Source organism: Sapajus apella, unplaced genomic scaffold (assembly GCF_009761245.1).
Source record: "Sapajus apella isolate SASKATOON/1434 unplaced genomic scaffold, GSC_monkey_1.0 scaffold57, whole genome shotgun sequence".
In the NCBI taxonomy this organism is placed as follows: domain Eukaryota; kingdom Metazoa; phylum Chordata; class Mammalia; order Primates; family Cebidae; genus Sapajus; species Sapajus apella.
Genome location: NW_022436997.1, coordinates 10410543 through 10427817, shown reverse-complemented (window position 1 = coordinate 10427817; position 17275 = coordinate 10410543). Strand labels below are relative to the sequence as shown.

Below are 17275 nucleotides of genomic sequence, written 5' to 3'. Positions count from 1 at the left end.
GCAAAGGGGAAATCGGCCTGGTGGTGGTCACAGGCTGAGAATAGGAAGAAGGTCCTTCTGCAGCAAGTTCAGGACATGTGGGACAGAGATGTGCCTAGCAAGAAGAGGTGTAGGGTGACCACAGGGAAAGGATGGATGCCTTATGATGAGAATCTTTGAGGTCTACAGTTAGGATTCTCCTCATGTCCCACTGCATTCTACTATGTAGCACATAGGACATATCAAGTCTCAGTACATGTCTTTAAAGATCTGAATTTTTTTTAAGTTAGACGTTAATATTTACAAAGTTATTTTAACTGATAAAATAATCTAGCCTTTTGTTGTTGTTGCTGTTTTGTTCACAGGTGAACTTTGGCATGTACCTGATGCACACATCACTGGATTTATCCTCCCCATGTTTCCTGTCTGTAGGATCTCAAGTGCTTCCTGTATTGAAAGAGAATGTGGAAGGCCATGATTTACCTGTATCTGAGAAACACCAGGATGTTACCTCCTAAAAAAAATTTTTTTTAGCATACATTAAAGTTTCTCCTATACAGTGATCTCTATTATTGTTAAGATCTGCAACTTGTTTCAGTAGAACTTGGTGTTTTGAATAAGAGGAGCCCTTTTCCTTTAGAGGCAGGGAATGCTCTTACCTGCTTCCTTCTGCCTTTGACTTCTCACCCTGCACATCTGCACTGGCTATTCTCAGGAGAGCAGTTATGAGGCCTCAGGAATGAATGCTGCACCCACATCCAGTGAGACTCCCATAGGTATTTGAAGTATAATCATTTGTAATTAGATGAAATTTTTAATGAAGTTCACTGGGAAGATTGAACTTACTCCAGTCCCTAGTTTGGCATTTTCTCACATTGTTACTTTGTTTTTAGAGAGCATCTTTGATCTCTCCAATCCCTTTGTAGTGAGGAAGGGAGTCCATGCCCAATGATCCTGGATATGAGAAGATGATCCTGGATATGAGAAGATGCTCCTGTCCTCCCATGTACATGATGGTGTGGGTTTGTGCTCAGGGGCCCAGAGGGTGACAACATTCCTTGTGGGGAGTTTCTTCCAGGATATTTATGTTCTGAGCAAAGGCACAGGCCAGCAATTTCTTTCCTCTTACTTCCCATCCCTGGCTGCCATCTTCATCCCCCACTGAGCTGATGTACTTTTTTTTTTCTCAGCAGAGGACTTTATTGGTGGTCACCTGTGGCACAGGTTGGAGGAGCCAGAGGGCTATTTGTGGTGGGGGGACCACAAGCCCTGGCCCCGCCCTCTTGCTTACACACGAGCTTGAAGTTACACTCAAAGATGGTGGTGCTTATGCAGGTGGTCATCCTCTTCTCCACAAGCCCACAGGATGGTGTTGGTCCATCTACTGAGGAGCCTCCAAATCCCATCAAGGGAGGAACTTTGGCATTGAGGAATCCTGTCTGTACCATCTTTGACCACTGCTCCTGCAGCCTCCAGATGAAAATGTTCAGTGAGCAAAACTCATTCTCTAATGAAGTTACTCATCCCACTGAGTTTCTAAGAAGTTTCTCCCTGTGCTGAGCTTGCATGTGCCTTATCTGCTTCCCCATCACCTTCAGCCTTAGGTCTTACTGGAGCAATGCAGCGGGAGTACATCCACTCCACATCCATTCTGCCAGTGTCCTTCTGAAGCTTGCTGTCCATGTGTGAACCCAGACCCTTCAGCATCTTCCACTGGATTGTTGTATTTTTCCAGTCACTTCTCCCCCAGATACCTGCCCACCACGGCCCACTGCGTCTTCTGAAAGCCTGTGCCACCCCATCTCTTCTGCTGCTCAGTTGGAGAGCAGGCATCAGGCTCAGGCTTCCCTACCTCATCCGTTCAGAGCCAGTGGGACTCAGGGTCAGTTTGTTTCATTATCATTTGTGAGAGTTTGTGTTGTTCTCAGCACTAGGTGGGATTTCAAAGATAAGCTGTGCTCTGTTCTCAAGGATGCTTGAGATGGAGCCTAATGATTGCACACTCACATGTTGTGCAGAGTTAAGGGTAAAAAGTACAACTCTGACTCAATGGTTCCTAAGATCAGTGAAAGAAGAGGCAAATGAGGTTAGGTTTGGGGTGAGGTGGGGTTTAATGTTTTGAGCTGTTTATTAAAAACACAACCTCTTTGAAGACTCAGCAGTACCGCATCATACAAGTGGTCTTGTCCTCATCAGCTAACAGATAGAAAACAGTGCCCTAAAGTAAAGGGTTTATCCACCTGCTCAGGCCAGTTTCATGCAGGAGAAAACTTCCCAGATGGCACATTGCAGCATTTCCAAGACCTTTTGTTGACAAATGTGTCATATTAATTATGATGGAAAACAAGTCAGAAGACATGTTCTACAAAAATTGGCCAGGCATGGTGGCTCATGCCTGTAATCCCAGCACTTTGGGAGGCAGAGGTTGGAGTGAACCGAGATCCTGTCACTGCACTCCAGCCTGAGTGACAGAGTGTGATTCCATCTAAAAAAATAATAAATAATTAAATAAAAAATTAAAAGTAAACATTGAGCAAGAGAAAGTGCCAGCCTGCTAAGGTAACTTTTCTGTCCTTGTCACTAAGCCAAAGGCAGGTGGTTAAGAGAAGGGACCCACACTTAGTCTGAGAGATTTGTTACGTTGGTAGCAGGGTGGTGTTGTCTGGAACTTATGAATTGCATTTTCCTTTTAGCTTTTTCAGAAAGCAAGCTATTTCTTCTCTTATTACAACTACTAAACTTTGAGTTATTCTCACCTTTATTCAATATTTTAAAAAATTTATTAAACTTTAAGTTCTGGGGTACATGTGCAGAATGTGCAGGTTTGTTACATAGGTATACACGTGCCATGGTGGTTTGCTGCATCCATCACCCTGTCATCTACTTTAGCTATTTCTCCTAATGCTATCCCTCCCCAATCCTCCCACCCCCTGCTATCCCTCCCCTAGTCCCCATCCCCAAACAGGCCCCACTGTGTGATGTTCCCCTCCCTGTGTCCCTGTGTTCTCATTGATCAATACCCACTTATGAGTGAGAACATGTGGTGCTGGTTTTCCGTTCTTGTGTCAGTTTGCTGAGAATGATGGCTTTCAGCTTTATCCATGTTCCTGCAAAGGACATGAACTCATCCTTTTTTATGGCTGCAAAGTATTCCATGGTATATATATGCCATTTTTTCTTTATCTAGTCTATCACAGATGGGCATTTGGGTTGGTTCCAAGTCTTTGCTATTGGGAACAGTGCCACAATAAACATACATATGCATGAGTCTTTATAATAGAATGATTTATAATCCTTTGGGTATGTACCCAGTATTGGGATTGCTGGGTCAAATGGTATTTCTCTTTCTAGATCCTTGAAGAATCACACCACTCTGTCGTCCACAATAGTTGAACTAATTTACACTCCCACCAACAGTGTAAAAGTGTTCCTATTTCTCCACATCCTCTCCAGCATCTGCTGTCTCTTGATTTTTTAATGATCATCATTCTGACTGGCGGAAGATGGTATCTCAATGTGGTTTTGATTTGCACTTCTCTAATGACCAGTGATGGTGAGCTTTTCTTCATATGTTTGTTGGCTGCATAAATGTCTTCTTTTGAGAAGTGTATGTTCATATCCTTTACCACTTTTTGATGGGGTTGTATTTTCTTATAAATTTGTTTAAGTTCTTTGTAGATTCTAGATATGAGCCCTTTGTTAGATGTGTAGATTGCAATTTTTTTTCCCCATTCTGTTGGTTGCTGGTTCACTCTAATGATAGTTTCCTTTGCTGTGCAGAAGCTCTTAAGTTTAATTATATACTATTTGTCTATTTTGGCTTTTGTTGCCATTGCTTTTGGTGTTTTGGTCATGAAGTCCTTGCCTACGCCTATGTCCTGAATGGTAGTGCCTAGGTTTTCTTCTAAGGTTTTTATGGTGTTAGGTCTTATGTTTAAACCTTTAATCCATCTTGAGTTAATTTTTGTATAAAGTGTAAGGAAGTGATCCAGTTTCAGCTTTCTGCATATGGCTAGCCAGTTTTCCCAACACCAATTATTAAATAAGGAATCCTTTCCCCATTGCTTGTTTTTGTCAGGGTTGTCAAAATCAGATGGATATAGATGTGTGGTGTCATTTCTGAGGCCTCTGTTCTGTTCTATTGGTCTATATCTCTGTTTTGGTACCAGTACCATGCTGTTTTGATTACTGTAGCCTTGTAGCATAGTTTGAAGTCAGGTAGTGTGATGCCTACAGCTTTGTTTGTGTGTGTGTGTGTGTGTGTGTGTGTGTGTGTTTTTGTTTTATGCTCAGGATTGTCTTGGCTATGCGAGCTCTTTTTTGGTTCCACATGAAGTTTAAGGTGTTTTTTTCCAATTCTGTGAAGAAATTCAGTGGTAGCTTGATGGGGATAGCATTGAATCTATAAATTACTTTGGGCAGTATGACCGTTTTCACAATGTTGATTCTTCCTAACAATGAGTATGGAATGTTTTTCCATCTGTTTGTGTCCTCTCTTATTTTGTTGAGCAGCAGTTTGTAGTTCTCCTTGAAGAGGTCTTTCACATCCCTTGTTGGTTGTATTTCTAGGTATTTTATTCTCTTTGTAGCAATTGTGAATGGGAGTTCACTCATGATTTGGTTCGCTGTTTGTCTGTTATTGGTGTATAGGAATGCTTGTGATTTTTGCACATTGATTTTGTATCCTGAGACTTTGCTGAAGTTGCTTATCAGCTTAAGGAGATTCTGGGATGAGACAATGGGGTTTTCTAAATATACAAACATGTCGTCTACAAATAGAGACAATTTGACTTCCTCTTTACCTATTTGAATACTCTTTATTTCTGTCTCAGTCTCAGAGAGAGAAAACACAGAAAACAGGGAAAAGATAATGTTTGAGTTTTTAAGAAATAAGGAAAATCATGAATCCTCAACTTTAGAAAGCACAGTCCTGAGCATGATACATAAAAAGAAATCCATGATAGGCACAGCATAATGCAACCATAGAATCCCCAAAGACAAAGACGTATCTTAAGCTGCAGCCACAGCAAAGAGATAAATTCCTGCAAAGCCAACAATAGACCAGAAGACAGAATGTAGACTCCGTATAAAGTGCTGAGAGAAAAATCACAGTCATTCTAGGATCTTCTGCTCAGTGAAGCTAAGCTATCAATCAGACAAGAACAAAGGGAAAACACAGATTTTCTTTTCTTTCTTTCTTTTTTTTTTTTTTGAGAGAGAGGTTCTCACTCTGTCACCCAGGCTGGAGTGCAGTGGTGCGATCTCAGCTCACTACAACCTCCATCTCCAGGGTTCAAGCGATTCTTCCACCTCAGCCTCCCAAGTAGCTGGGATTACAGGTGTGCACCAAGACTGCCAGCTAATTTTTGTATTTTTTGGTAGAGATGGGGTTTCACCATGTTGGCCAGGCTGGTCTTGAACTTCTGACCTCAAGCAATCTGCCTGCCTCGGCATCCCGAAGTGCTGGGATTACAGGCATGAGCCATTGAGCCCAGCCAAGATTTTTGAAAACTTAGATAGCTTACCTACAGTAGACCTTCTCTGAAAGAACTTCTAAAGTTTGTAATTCAGGGAGAAGAAAGTTGAACTCAGAATCAAGAACTGATAAGGAAAGAGGAACAATGAATAAAGAAACAAATAAAAGAGTAATTATAGAAATACAGAATTAAACAATAATAGTAACACTAATGACTAAAGAGTAAAGAAAAGGAATCAAATTACCAAAAAGTAATGTTTTGGCATTGGTCATGCTAAAGAATTCTAAAATCCTTGTATTGGATGGAGGGCGAGAGTAATGAAGCAGCAACAGCAATAACAATAACAACAGTTAATTTGAAAGCCTGCTCTACACAGGACATGGTCTTAAGCCTTTTTTTTTTTTAGTGTAATTAACTTATTTCCCAGAACAGCCCTGTGAATTTGATATTATTATTGTTACCATTTTATCAAAGGGGAAAACTGGCCCTCAGGAGGCTAAAAGTGACTTGCCAAGGGACACAGTAGGGTGTGGCTGAGTTGTGATTCAAACTGGCACAGCCAGGTACTGAGCAGGTTTTCTTAACCATGGCAATATTAAATTGACACTTGGTTAAGAAGTGTGTTAGCATTTTAGGAGAATCACTAAAAGAACAGAAATAGAGTTTGTGGCTTCTAAATCAAGCAAAAATGAAATTTAAAATATTTGATCATGTCAGAAGACAGGAAGAGAAAAAAATCATAGATAAAGCACAATAAATAAAAAAGAATCATATGGAAGATATAAATCCAAGTATATTAGTAATATCAACAAATGTAGGCAACTAATGGTATGTTTTGGGGAGAGTAAAGCAAATTGGTTAAATTGAATTTTTAAAAAAATCCATATGCTGCAGAAAGGAGACAAACCAAGGAAACAAAAAAGATGAAAGTAAAATGGAAAAAGATATGCCAGGCAAATCTAACCAAAAGAAAGCTGGTGTCAGTACATTAGAACAGGTGATATTTTAATTATTATCTACTTTTAATATTTGACTTTAAGGCAAAAATCATGTTTAGTGATAAAGAAAGTCACCAAATGGCCAGGCGCGGTGGCTCACCCCTGTAATCCCAGCACTTTGGGAGGCCGAGGCGGAAGGATCATGAGGTCAAGAGATTGAGACCATTCTCGCCATGATGAAACCCTATCTCTACTAAAAATACAAAAATTAGCTGGGTGTGGTGGCACACGCCTGTAGTCCCAGCTACTCGGGAGGCTGAGGCAGAAGAATCGCTTGAACCCAGGAGGCAGAGGTTGCAGTGAGCCAAGATTGCGCCACTGCACTCTAGCCTGGTGACAGAGCAAGACTCCGTCTCAAAAAAAAAAAAAAAAAAAAAAGAAAGGAAAGTCACCAAATAATAATAAAGGGTTAAATTCTCCAGGAACATACAACAGTTTAAACCAATTGGAACATAATACTACAGTCTTACGGCCCATTAAACAATGAAACAAAACATGACTAAATTACAGGAAGAAACTGAGAAATCCACAATTGTAATGGGAAAGTTCTCTCAGTGAACAATAAATAAAGTAGACAAAATTTAGTAAGGCCATAATAGATCTGAAGAACACAAATGATAAAGGAATCTTCATCTAGTGAATATACACAGAATCCTTAACCAAACAATAAGCAAATACATATTTTTACATGGAATAATTGTGAAAATTGACTATGTGTTACCTAGACTAGGGCAAATTTCAAAGAATAAGTATCATACCGACCACATTCTCTGACTACAACAAAATCAAATTATAAATTAAAAACAAAAATAACAACTAGGACACACACACACACACACACACACACACACACACACACACACATATATATATAATATTTTAAAAATATTTCTGAATAGCTCATAAATGTAAGAAAATCATAATGGAGTTAGAAAATGTTTAGGACATATCAATATTAAAATATAGATAAAAATTTGCAAATTCAGCTAAAATAATACAAAGAACAAGTGTTATATCCTAAAATATTTGTATAAGAAGAAACCTAAAAACATCATTTTAAAAAGTTAGAGAAATTATAGCAAAATAAATTGTGAGAAAATGGAAGAAACTAACAAAGAACATAAACATAGAACAAAAGGGCAACAAACATAAAAAAAGTAAAATGTATGACAAATCTCTGGCCAGGAAAAGCACAAACATTACCGGGACTTAAAAAAAACATAAAACAAATTCAGCTTACATGTGTAAAAATTGTAAGAAAGACTTCTATATTTTTATGTTCCTCAAAACAAACTCTTGAGATATAAAGCAAAATGGGAAGAATATTCTAGTCCAACTAGAAACTAAGGTTAAAAAAATAAAAATAGGAAGAAATAAGAAAAGAAATAAACAAATCTATAATCACAAGAGGGAAATTTGAATACATTTTTCTCAGTTATTGAGAGAAATAGCCTTCAAAATAGTAAAATTATATAATATTTGAGCAATGTCATTAGCAAATGTGGCTTAGTAAACATATACAGAATGGAATGACAAAGTCAATGAGAGCACAATACAAATTCTTTCCAAGCACACAGAGTATCTATAAAAATTGGCCATTTTTATGATGACCGTAAATGAACCATTTTTTTTTTTTGGACAGGGCCATAAAGCAAGTTTCAACAAATTTCCACGATTGAAATCATACAAAGTGTGTATTCTGACTATAATGTCACTGAGCTAGAAATCAACCAAAAAGAAACTAGAGAAACCCCACATGTTTGGAAATGAATAAAAACACACTTCTAAATAGCCTGTGTATAAAAGACAAAATCACAATGAAATATTGGAAAAGAATATGATCAGAATGATAACAACAATACTACATATCAAAATCTGCGAGATATACCAAAATGGTACTTAAAAGAAAATATGTAGCCTTGTAAGGATATATTAGGAAAAAAGGAGAAGAAATTAATAATTAAGCATTCATTCCAATAAGTAAGTAAGACAACAACAATAGTAAATTAAATCCAAAGATATTAAGAGGGAGCCGGTGCTGAGGAGAGAGCCCCTTACCAGCTGCCACCATATTCTCCAGTTGGATACTACACATCTCTGTCCCTCGGAGAACCCTGACCAGCCTCTGGTGCAGTGTTCCCCTAAGTGAACTTGCTCTTTTGGAGGCTGTCTAATCCTCAGGATCACCTGATTGCTCTCTATCAGCCTGCCAGGCAGATATCTTGAGCTGGACCTAGGGATTGGGATTCTGTGGGCTAGTGTGAGCTAAGTCTATTCCAAGGATATGGACAAAAGATTGAAAGAGGTGTGAGGGGCAAGTCAGCATTTTCTATCCACTTCATTTAGTCCTATTTTGTCCCAAAGTGTAATCCAGCCACTGAAGATTTATACATAAGGCCACGTGTAATTGCTAGCAGAGCAGCAATATGTGATTCATGAAGAGCAGCTTGGGTACACAAGGATAGGAAGAGTTTGGAGTCATGAAAGAATAGCATTTGAAGAGCAAAGCAGGTTTCCCATCAGCTTCCTTAGTCTCTCTTGGAGGTGGTTTTGAAGAACTGTCTTTTTGAGAATGACATATAAATAAAATCAATGACAAATTCTCAGAGTAAAGCACTGAGCAAATTTCCAATAATTCTGGTTGGAAACAAAGCCAATGTGGACTTTGCAGATAGATAACTCTGAATAAAGACCACAGATACTATGACATCTAAGGTAGGACTAACTATATAATTTGTGGAACTCAATGCGAAATAAAAATGTGAAGTCCCTTGTTCAAAACTTATTCAGAATTTCAAGATGGCAGCAGCAAAATATTAAACTCAGCAGTGCTGATCTTACATCCTGTGACTTTACTAATCTCACTTATATTAGTTCTAGTAGATTTTTCCCTTTTTAAAAGATATTTGGATATTCTACGTAGACAATCATGGTATCTGTGACTAGAGATAGTTTTATTTCTTCCTTTCTAATCTCTATGACTTTTATTATATTTTCTTGCTTATTTCTGTGGGTAGAATTTCTAGAACTATGTTGAATAAGAGTTGTAAGTCCAGATATCGTTGTTTTCTTCCTGATTTTAGCAATAAAGCTTTCAGTCTTTGACCATTTTGTATGATTTAGCTATAAGGTTTTTGTAGATGCACTTTATGAGGTTGAGAAAGTTGCTTCTTATTCCTAGGTTGCTGATAACTTTCATTATGGGTGGATTTGAATTTTGTTAAATGCTTTTACTGTATTAATTATATGATTATGTGATTTTTCTTCTGTGGTTATTATAGTGGACTGCATTGATTGGTTTATAAATACTGAAATAAGTCTTGGTATTCCTGGATAAACTCCATTAATTCTGATATTTTATTTTTTCCCATGTATTCCTGGGTCTGATTGCTAATATTTTGTTGAGGATCTAAGCTCATGAGGGATACTGGTCTGTAATTTTCTTTTCTTGCACTGTCTTTGTCTGGTTGCTAAAATCTCTAAATGCAATGTGTATTTGTATTATTAATATTTTTCTTTCTGCTGTATCAGTTTTTGCTCCATGTACTTTGGAGCTATGTTATTTGGCGCATTTACCCTTAAGATTGCTATGCCTTCTTGATGGACTTATTCCTTTATCGGTGTATAATGTTCTTTGTCCCTAGAAATTTTCTTTGCTCTGCAGTCCAATTTATCTAATATTCATATAGCCATTTCTGAGAATTATGAGCTCCTCTCACTTATGAGTATAAACTCAGAAATTCTTTAAAAAGTCAAAAAGTTAGTTCAGTAATATCTGTAAAGATGATATATTACGATCATGTTGTATTAATTTCAAGGATGCCAACGTTTAGTTTTAGAAAATAAGAGATTAAAGGAGAAAGTCAAATTGTCTCAGTAAATGAAGAGAACAATTTTGATAAAAACTCAACAATTTACTTGTAATTAAACATACCTTTTAGCAAGTAGAAAGAATATTCATGTAGATAATACTAACAGCTCTTACAAGCAAAGCACAAATCTTCATGGCTTACTGGTGGTAGTGATAGAGGCAGTGAGCATGGTGGTATGATCTGTGGTGTGATTCCTGGGAGAGCCTACAGTGGTATCTACCTTGCAATAGCTATGCAGTCTCCAAAGCTGATTCTTTGGCTCTCTGGGGAGTCTGCAAGCTACACAATATCTTTTATTACATTTATTTTCTGCTTAGTCTTGTGAGAATTAATTTCTATTGCTTCCAACTAAGAATTCTGACTGATAGAAAATGTGGTGCCTGATGTGTACCTTGCTAAATGAAAAAAAGAGAAACTGGCTTAAATGGAGGAGATAGCTAGTGAATAGTAAGGACTAAAATATTTTAAATTGGAAGGTTGATAACCTTTATTATGTTGTGGCAAAATGTTTGTCAAACTGTTGCCAACCATATGGTGTATGTTAGAGGAAATAGAGAAACAAAAATCACTGCACTGGGCTCCTTCTTGCAGTCAGCAAAGTTTAAAGACGAGAAAGAAACTCAGGTTAGGAGAGGACCAGATCAGGGTCATGACCATCACATAATTAACTAAGATCTCTGAAATAATTAAGGTACACTTTTGGGCTTCTAGAAAGCTTTAAATGTGTAGTACCTTAAAAAGCCAGATGTGCCCAATTCTTATCAATAATTCCTCATCAGAATTGTGTGATTTTTAATACATAGAGTCGATCAAAATAAAAACCTTCCATTTTTTTTTGAGAGATCTGTGTTAGCAAAAGCACCACCAGTCTGGACTAAAAGAGACTGACTATTCAAGATATAGAAATACTTCAAAGCTTCCAACTTCATATGGAAAGAAAGAAAAAAGATAAGGCTATGCAGCCATCAAGAAGTGTACCTTCTCCAAAATGCCCTTTTCAGAAGAGCACTTCTGAAGGACATAACCCAAGGACTGTTATGGAGAAGAAAAGACCTTTCAGAGGATGGATCCAAGAGTCACCAAGAGCAATGAATTGATGCAGAAATATAAGCTTATTGTGGGAAAAGTAAAAACAGAGATGAGCGAAAAGAAATAACCTCTCATACTGCCACCCTATCAGAGACACAATTAACTTTGAATGCTTTGGTGTTTAGAATTCCAGACTTTCCCTGGTGCCACCAATAACTTGTGCCCTTCTGTGTAGCCTCTCTTAATGTTCCTGTAACTCTGTTCTTTGCATGGATGGAAAAGCCGCATGTGGTGCCCCTCTCTCCAGGATTTTTGAAAAAAGCTCAACCCTGGGCTTTCTAGGTAGCTCATTGGGAGTTTAGAACATCTTTTTGTCGTGCCTTTGAGAACTTGGCTGGATGCCACCCTGGGCTCCTCTCTGGCTCACTACCCTCCTCTCCTGGCCTCCTTCACCAGCTCTGGTCAATGAAACTTGATTGATCCTAGTGCTGAGCACTGTGCTTGGTGCTGGGGGCAAAAAGATGCATTTTACATAGTTCCTGCTCTTAAGAAGCTGACTGAGGATCTAGTGGGTGGTAAGTCACTAATTTCAACATTGTTCCCATGAGGGAAGCATTTAAAAATGATTTCACATGCAGAGTTTGGTCCCTAATTTAAGAAAAAACTTCTACATCTGTTAAAACTTATACAGCTGTTAAAACATGGCTTCAGCTAAGAAGTCCCAATGAATTTTAAATGCTTATGTTGAATTTATAGTAGCTGTACTCTTCCTACATGTTTTGCTTGCAGTTCAAATTAGCCTTTTTAAAGAGCACAGTTGCTTAATGATGCCGAATTAATAATTCACTCAGCAATAATTAGTTCTTACCAGTGGAAGGACAATGACTTTTATCATAAAACATGGAGAAAAACAGCTCATTTAGCGACTTAGTGGCAAAGTAGCATGTTGGAATTTTACTGCAGTAACTGAAGATGAGTAGGGTTATTGAGATCATGCTTTTTTTGCACATTAAACGCTATTTCTTATTAAATAAATTTATTATTTTCTTAATAAAAATAACATTTGTTTTCTACTTGCAAATGTATATAGAATCATGCACTTTTATTAATTCTCACAAAAACCCTAAGGGTATCTATTTATACCTACATTTTCCAAATGAAGAAACTGAGGCTTAGAGGGATTAAATGATGCAGTCAATATCAGAGGACTTATACAGAGCAGGGATGAGATTTGAACTTAGGTCTGCTCTTCACCATTGTGAACTGCTGAGTAATGGTAACTGTGGGCCCCATTCTAAGCACTTCACACGTGTTAAATTACTTAATCCTCTTTAACAAGTTTATGAGAAACCTATGACTATTAATCGTCTATTTTAGAAATGAGGGAACAGAGGCATGGGAAGTCACTTGCCCTAGGTCCCTAAACTAGTAAGTAGTGGGGCTAGGTTTAGAAGCCAGGCGTCTAACTCAAGCATCCATTTTCTGCTCACCTCACTCAAGGAAAGCCATTATTGTTTATTAAACAATTTGCTTTGCTTTTGCTACACATGAAAATATTATAAAAATAAGCATTAGCAAGTGATTTGCTCATGAGCTGTGATAGCCACTGTGTGCCTCCCATTGCACTGGATGATGATTGTGAGAAAAGAAAAGACCAGAGTTCTTTTTTTATAGAACAGCATCTCACTCTATTACCCAGGCTGGACTGCAGTGGCATGGTCATAGCTCACTGTAACCTCAAACTCCTAGCTCAAGTCATCATCCTGCTCCAGGCTCCCAAAACACTGGGATTAAAAGCTTAAGCCACTGGCATAGCCCCACAGATTTTGTGTTCCGTGAGCTTGAGGCCTCTTATCAGATAATCACAAAAACAGTGGTGTTTTCATGGAGGCTCAGGATCCAGGTGTACATCTAGCAGGGACCAGGTTGGCCTGCGGGATTGAAAGGGAAGTCCCACAGGTGGTCAGAGCAGTGCCATCTCCTTATGATGACAGACAGTTGTCTACGCAGAAGCTGCCATGTCCGTTTCCACCAATAACTACCTCTGGCCTCCAGGGCCTTCAGCAAGGGAAGAGAGGAAAAGACATTTGGAGCATGCTGCAACCTTTCAGCTGTGATGAGAGACGCTAGGCATTGGAAGGCTGGCTCCAGTGAGTGGCGTTGGTTCTTTGGAGTGACTGCCTGATCAGAAGAAGCCATCGGGACCAATTGTGTCCCATCCTTCTCAGCTCTCCTTTATCCAGGAGGGAGGGGTGAGCTGCTGTGGACAGCACAGGCCACAGGGATCCAGCAGATCCAGAGATCCACTGCTAGGGCCGAACACTGCCTCGCACTTGAAGATGGTCCTGATACAAAGAGCCATCCGAGCACCCTGAAAGCAGCAGAAACCTTCACTGGGCAGGCAGTGTTCCCAGCACCTCGGGTCTCTGAGAAAGACCAAGGCTCTTCTTGCCAAGGGAAGAGCTCAGGAAGCCCTTGGAAGCAGAAAGCAAGCTAGGATCCATCCACCTGGCAGGCACTTTCAGCCTTTCCTTTTTGTTTTTATTCTTTTTCCAGTTCTCATGTTTGTGCTGACAGAATTAACTTACATAACTCACCTTGCACATCTCCAAACAAAAATCATGGAAAACATCATACTATATGAGCAAGTTATTGAACATCTCAAGTGTTACCAAGTCTCACCTGAGAAGTGAGGAAAACCACAAGTTCTATCTTACAAAATTGAGATCAGATGAGACTGTTTTAGCTCAGTGCCTCAAATGATTATGCCTGAGTAATCCAAGTCTACCACCTGCTGGCAGCATTAGGTAAGTGCAGATTTTGTTTCTTCAAGAGGCTACAGATGGGTGCCAATTGGGTCAGCAAATCCTGGAGAAGAATGGCAAACATGATCACACTTCTGACCCTCTGCCTGGCTTCCTGAATGGACCAGATTTGAGATGATTTTCCATATTGATGTTGATGTCCTTTAAAAGTTAGTTTCTGAATTATTTCTTGATCAGATTATTTAAACTTACTTTGCATCCACCATTCTTTTGGGGTTTCCTATTTTTCTTAGAATTTTTTATGGTCACTGCTTTGAATTGGTGATTTCATCAGGTAGAGTCTCTTTCTCTCTCTCTCTCTCTCTTTCTGAGTGGGTGTGTGACTGTATACACAAATGCATAAATATATGTACATATAGGAAATGTTTTAATATGTTTAGAGATGTGTATATATATATATATATACACACACACATAGAGTATTTTAATATATCTATATAGTGCGTGTGTGTGTGTGTGTGTGTGTGTGTGCGCGTGTGCGTGTGCACTGAGAGAGAGAGAGCTTTAATATATAGTATCCTCCCAGCACTTTGGGAGGCCGAGGTGGGTGGATCATGAGGTCAAGAGATCGAGACCATCATGGTCAACATGGTGAAACCCCATCTCTACTAAAAATACAAAATATTAGCTGGGTGTGGTGGTGCTCGCCTGTAATCCCAGCTACTTGGGAGAGTGAGGGAAGAGAATTGCTTGAACCCAGGAGGCGGAGGTTGCAGTGAACTGAGATCGCACCGCTGCACTCCAGCCCGAGTGACAGAGCGAGACTCTGGTTTCATATATATATATATATATATATATATATATATATAACCCATCCTCAGCAGATCTAGGTTTTGTGAGCCTAAAATTTATACAATTCTAAAGTCATCTTTAAAGAAAAGAATACAAAATCAGACAGGCCAGTGCAGTGGTTCATACCTGTAACCCTAGAATTTTGGGAGGCTGAGGCAGGAGCATCGCTTGAGGCCAGGAGTTTGAGACCAGCCTGGGAAATATGGTGAGACTTCATCTCTACAATAAATTTAAAAATTATCTGAGTGTGGCAACATAAGCCTGTGGTTTCAGTTACTCTGGAGGCTGAGATGAGAGGATTGCTTGAGCCAGGGAGGTGGAGGTTGCAGTGAGCCAGCCTGAGCGACCCAGCCTGGGCGACCCTGCCTCAAACAAAAACAAAAACAAAACAAAAAAACCACAAAACCAAAACCCGAAAACCAATTAAAAACCCCACCCCAAACAGAAACAAACAAAGAATATAAAACCACAAATTAAAAATTAGATCCAAAAAGACTGACTTGCATGAGAAGAGAAGAGGCTTTGGAAGAAGTCTGCATGGGAAACAGCTGTGAGCTGAAGCCTTGTTACTTTTGTAATCAATCTGCCTCTGCCTGGTTTCTCACTGCCTCCTTTCCTGGTTCATCTAAGTGCTGCCCAGCCTCTCCAGGGTTACGTTTATTGTGCCTTTTGCAGTTTACAGAGTGAAACACTTTTTGTTAACTTTCTAAACGGTCCCATGAAGACCTGTCCTGGTCTTTTCTCTTCAATTTATGGGTGGAAACAAATTGTTTTGACGTCAGAGACTCTACTTGCTGCAGTCAGGACAGAGTCCTCCATTGAGACCTGTGGATTTCCTTTCCACCTGGGTGCTGAAGCAGGAAGCATGTCTAGTTATCAAAAATTATTATCCTCGGCCAGGTGTGGTGGCTCATGCCAGTAATCTCAGCACTTTGGGAGGCTGAGGCGGGTGGATCACCTGAGGTCGGGAGTTGGAGACTAGCCTGCCCAACATGATGAAACCCTGTCTCTACTAAAAATACAAAAATTAGCTGGGCATGGTGGCAGGTGCCTGTAATCCCAGCTACTTGGGAGGCTGAGGCAGGAGAATTGCTTGAACCTGGGAGGCAGATGTTGCAGTGAGCTGAGATCAAACCATTGCACTCCAACCTGGGCAACAAGAGTGAAATTCCTCAAAAAAAGAAATTATTATTCTCCTATTTCCTCCTGGGGCACAGGAAATATTATATCATGTTTATCCACCTTTTCTGGTTAAAAAGTTTTAGCTAGTTATATATTTAGCTAAAAAAAAAAAAAGCAAGGATATTTTACCAAACTGGATAAATGTGGCAATAACCTATAGGCCTGCAATCAGCTGCCATTTAGCCCCTTTTCAGGCTTAGGGGTGCAGGTTTAAGATGCTCTGGAGAAGACACACACATACAGGCCTTGGGAACATGTTCAGAGGCATGTGAGCAGGGAATTCTGAGGTCCCAGTGCCTGGAGAATAGTCTAGAGAGAGCAGCTTGGATTCCAGGTGGGCATAACATCTTGGTCCTATGGACTTGCTCTATAGGGAGGGATGACAGGAGCAGGGCCAGGGTGAGGCCTTCTAAAGCATAGAGGCCAACGCAAGGGTCTCTCTTGTTCTGGGCTAAGGGCAGTGTTGTTAAAATTTTTTCTGGAGAAAGTAAACTACCCCAGAGGAAAGACCTAAAGGTAGTCAAGAAATGAGCCATTTGTCCACTGGCTGAGTCTACCATGAAGACCACAGGTAAAGTGCCTATATTATACCTTAGAGCTTCCAATCAGCTTTCTTTCCTTTTTTGAGACACAGTCTTGCTAAGTTGCACAGGCTGTAGTGCAATGGTGCAATCTTGGCACACTGCAACCTCAGCTCACTGAAACCTCTGCCTCCCAGGTTCAAGCAATTCTCCTGCCCTAGTCTACCAAGTAGCTGGGATTACAGGTGCCTGCCATCATACCTGGCTAATTTTTGTATTTTTAGTAGAGACAGGGTTTCACTATGTTGGTCAGACTGGTCTCAAACTCCTGACCTCAAGTGATCTGCCCACCTTGGCCTCCCAAAGTGCTGAGATTACAGATGTGAGCCACCGTACCTGTCCTCCCAATTAGCTTTCAATGTGATGAGCAGCCAAGGATCATGCCATTTGAGGAAAATGTCTACTATAAAAGAAAAAAAACTGAAAAGGAATAAAGGAAGAGCCCAAAGTGCACAGAAACAGTGCAGCAAAAAGAAGAAAACTTTAAAGAAAATATAGTTAATAATATCAGGGAAATCCTGGAAATAAGAACAAGATATT

The 17275-nt window shown here is 39.5% G+C and overlaps 1 protein-coding gene across 1 annotated transcript in view; it reads left to right on the top strand.

Moving 5' to 3' along the window:
- Positions 1 to 542, top strand: part of MOCOS (molybdenum cofactor sulfurase) — an 83996-nt gene extending 83454 nt beyond the window's left edge. Inside the window, exon 15 of the mRNA XM_032245306.1 lies at positions 345 to 542. Coding sequence (XP_032101197.1) covers positions 345 to 497 — 153 coding nt within the window. The 3' untranslated portion in view covers positions 498 to 542. The remainder of the gene's footprint in view (positions 1 to 344) is intronic.
- Positions 543 to 17275: the final 16733 nt, after the last annotated feature.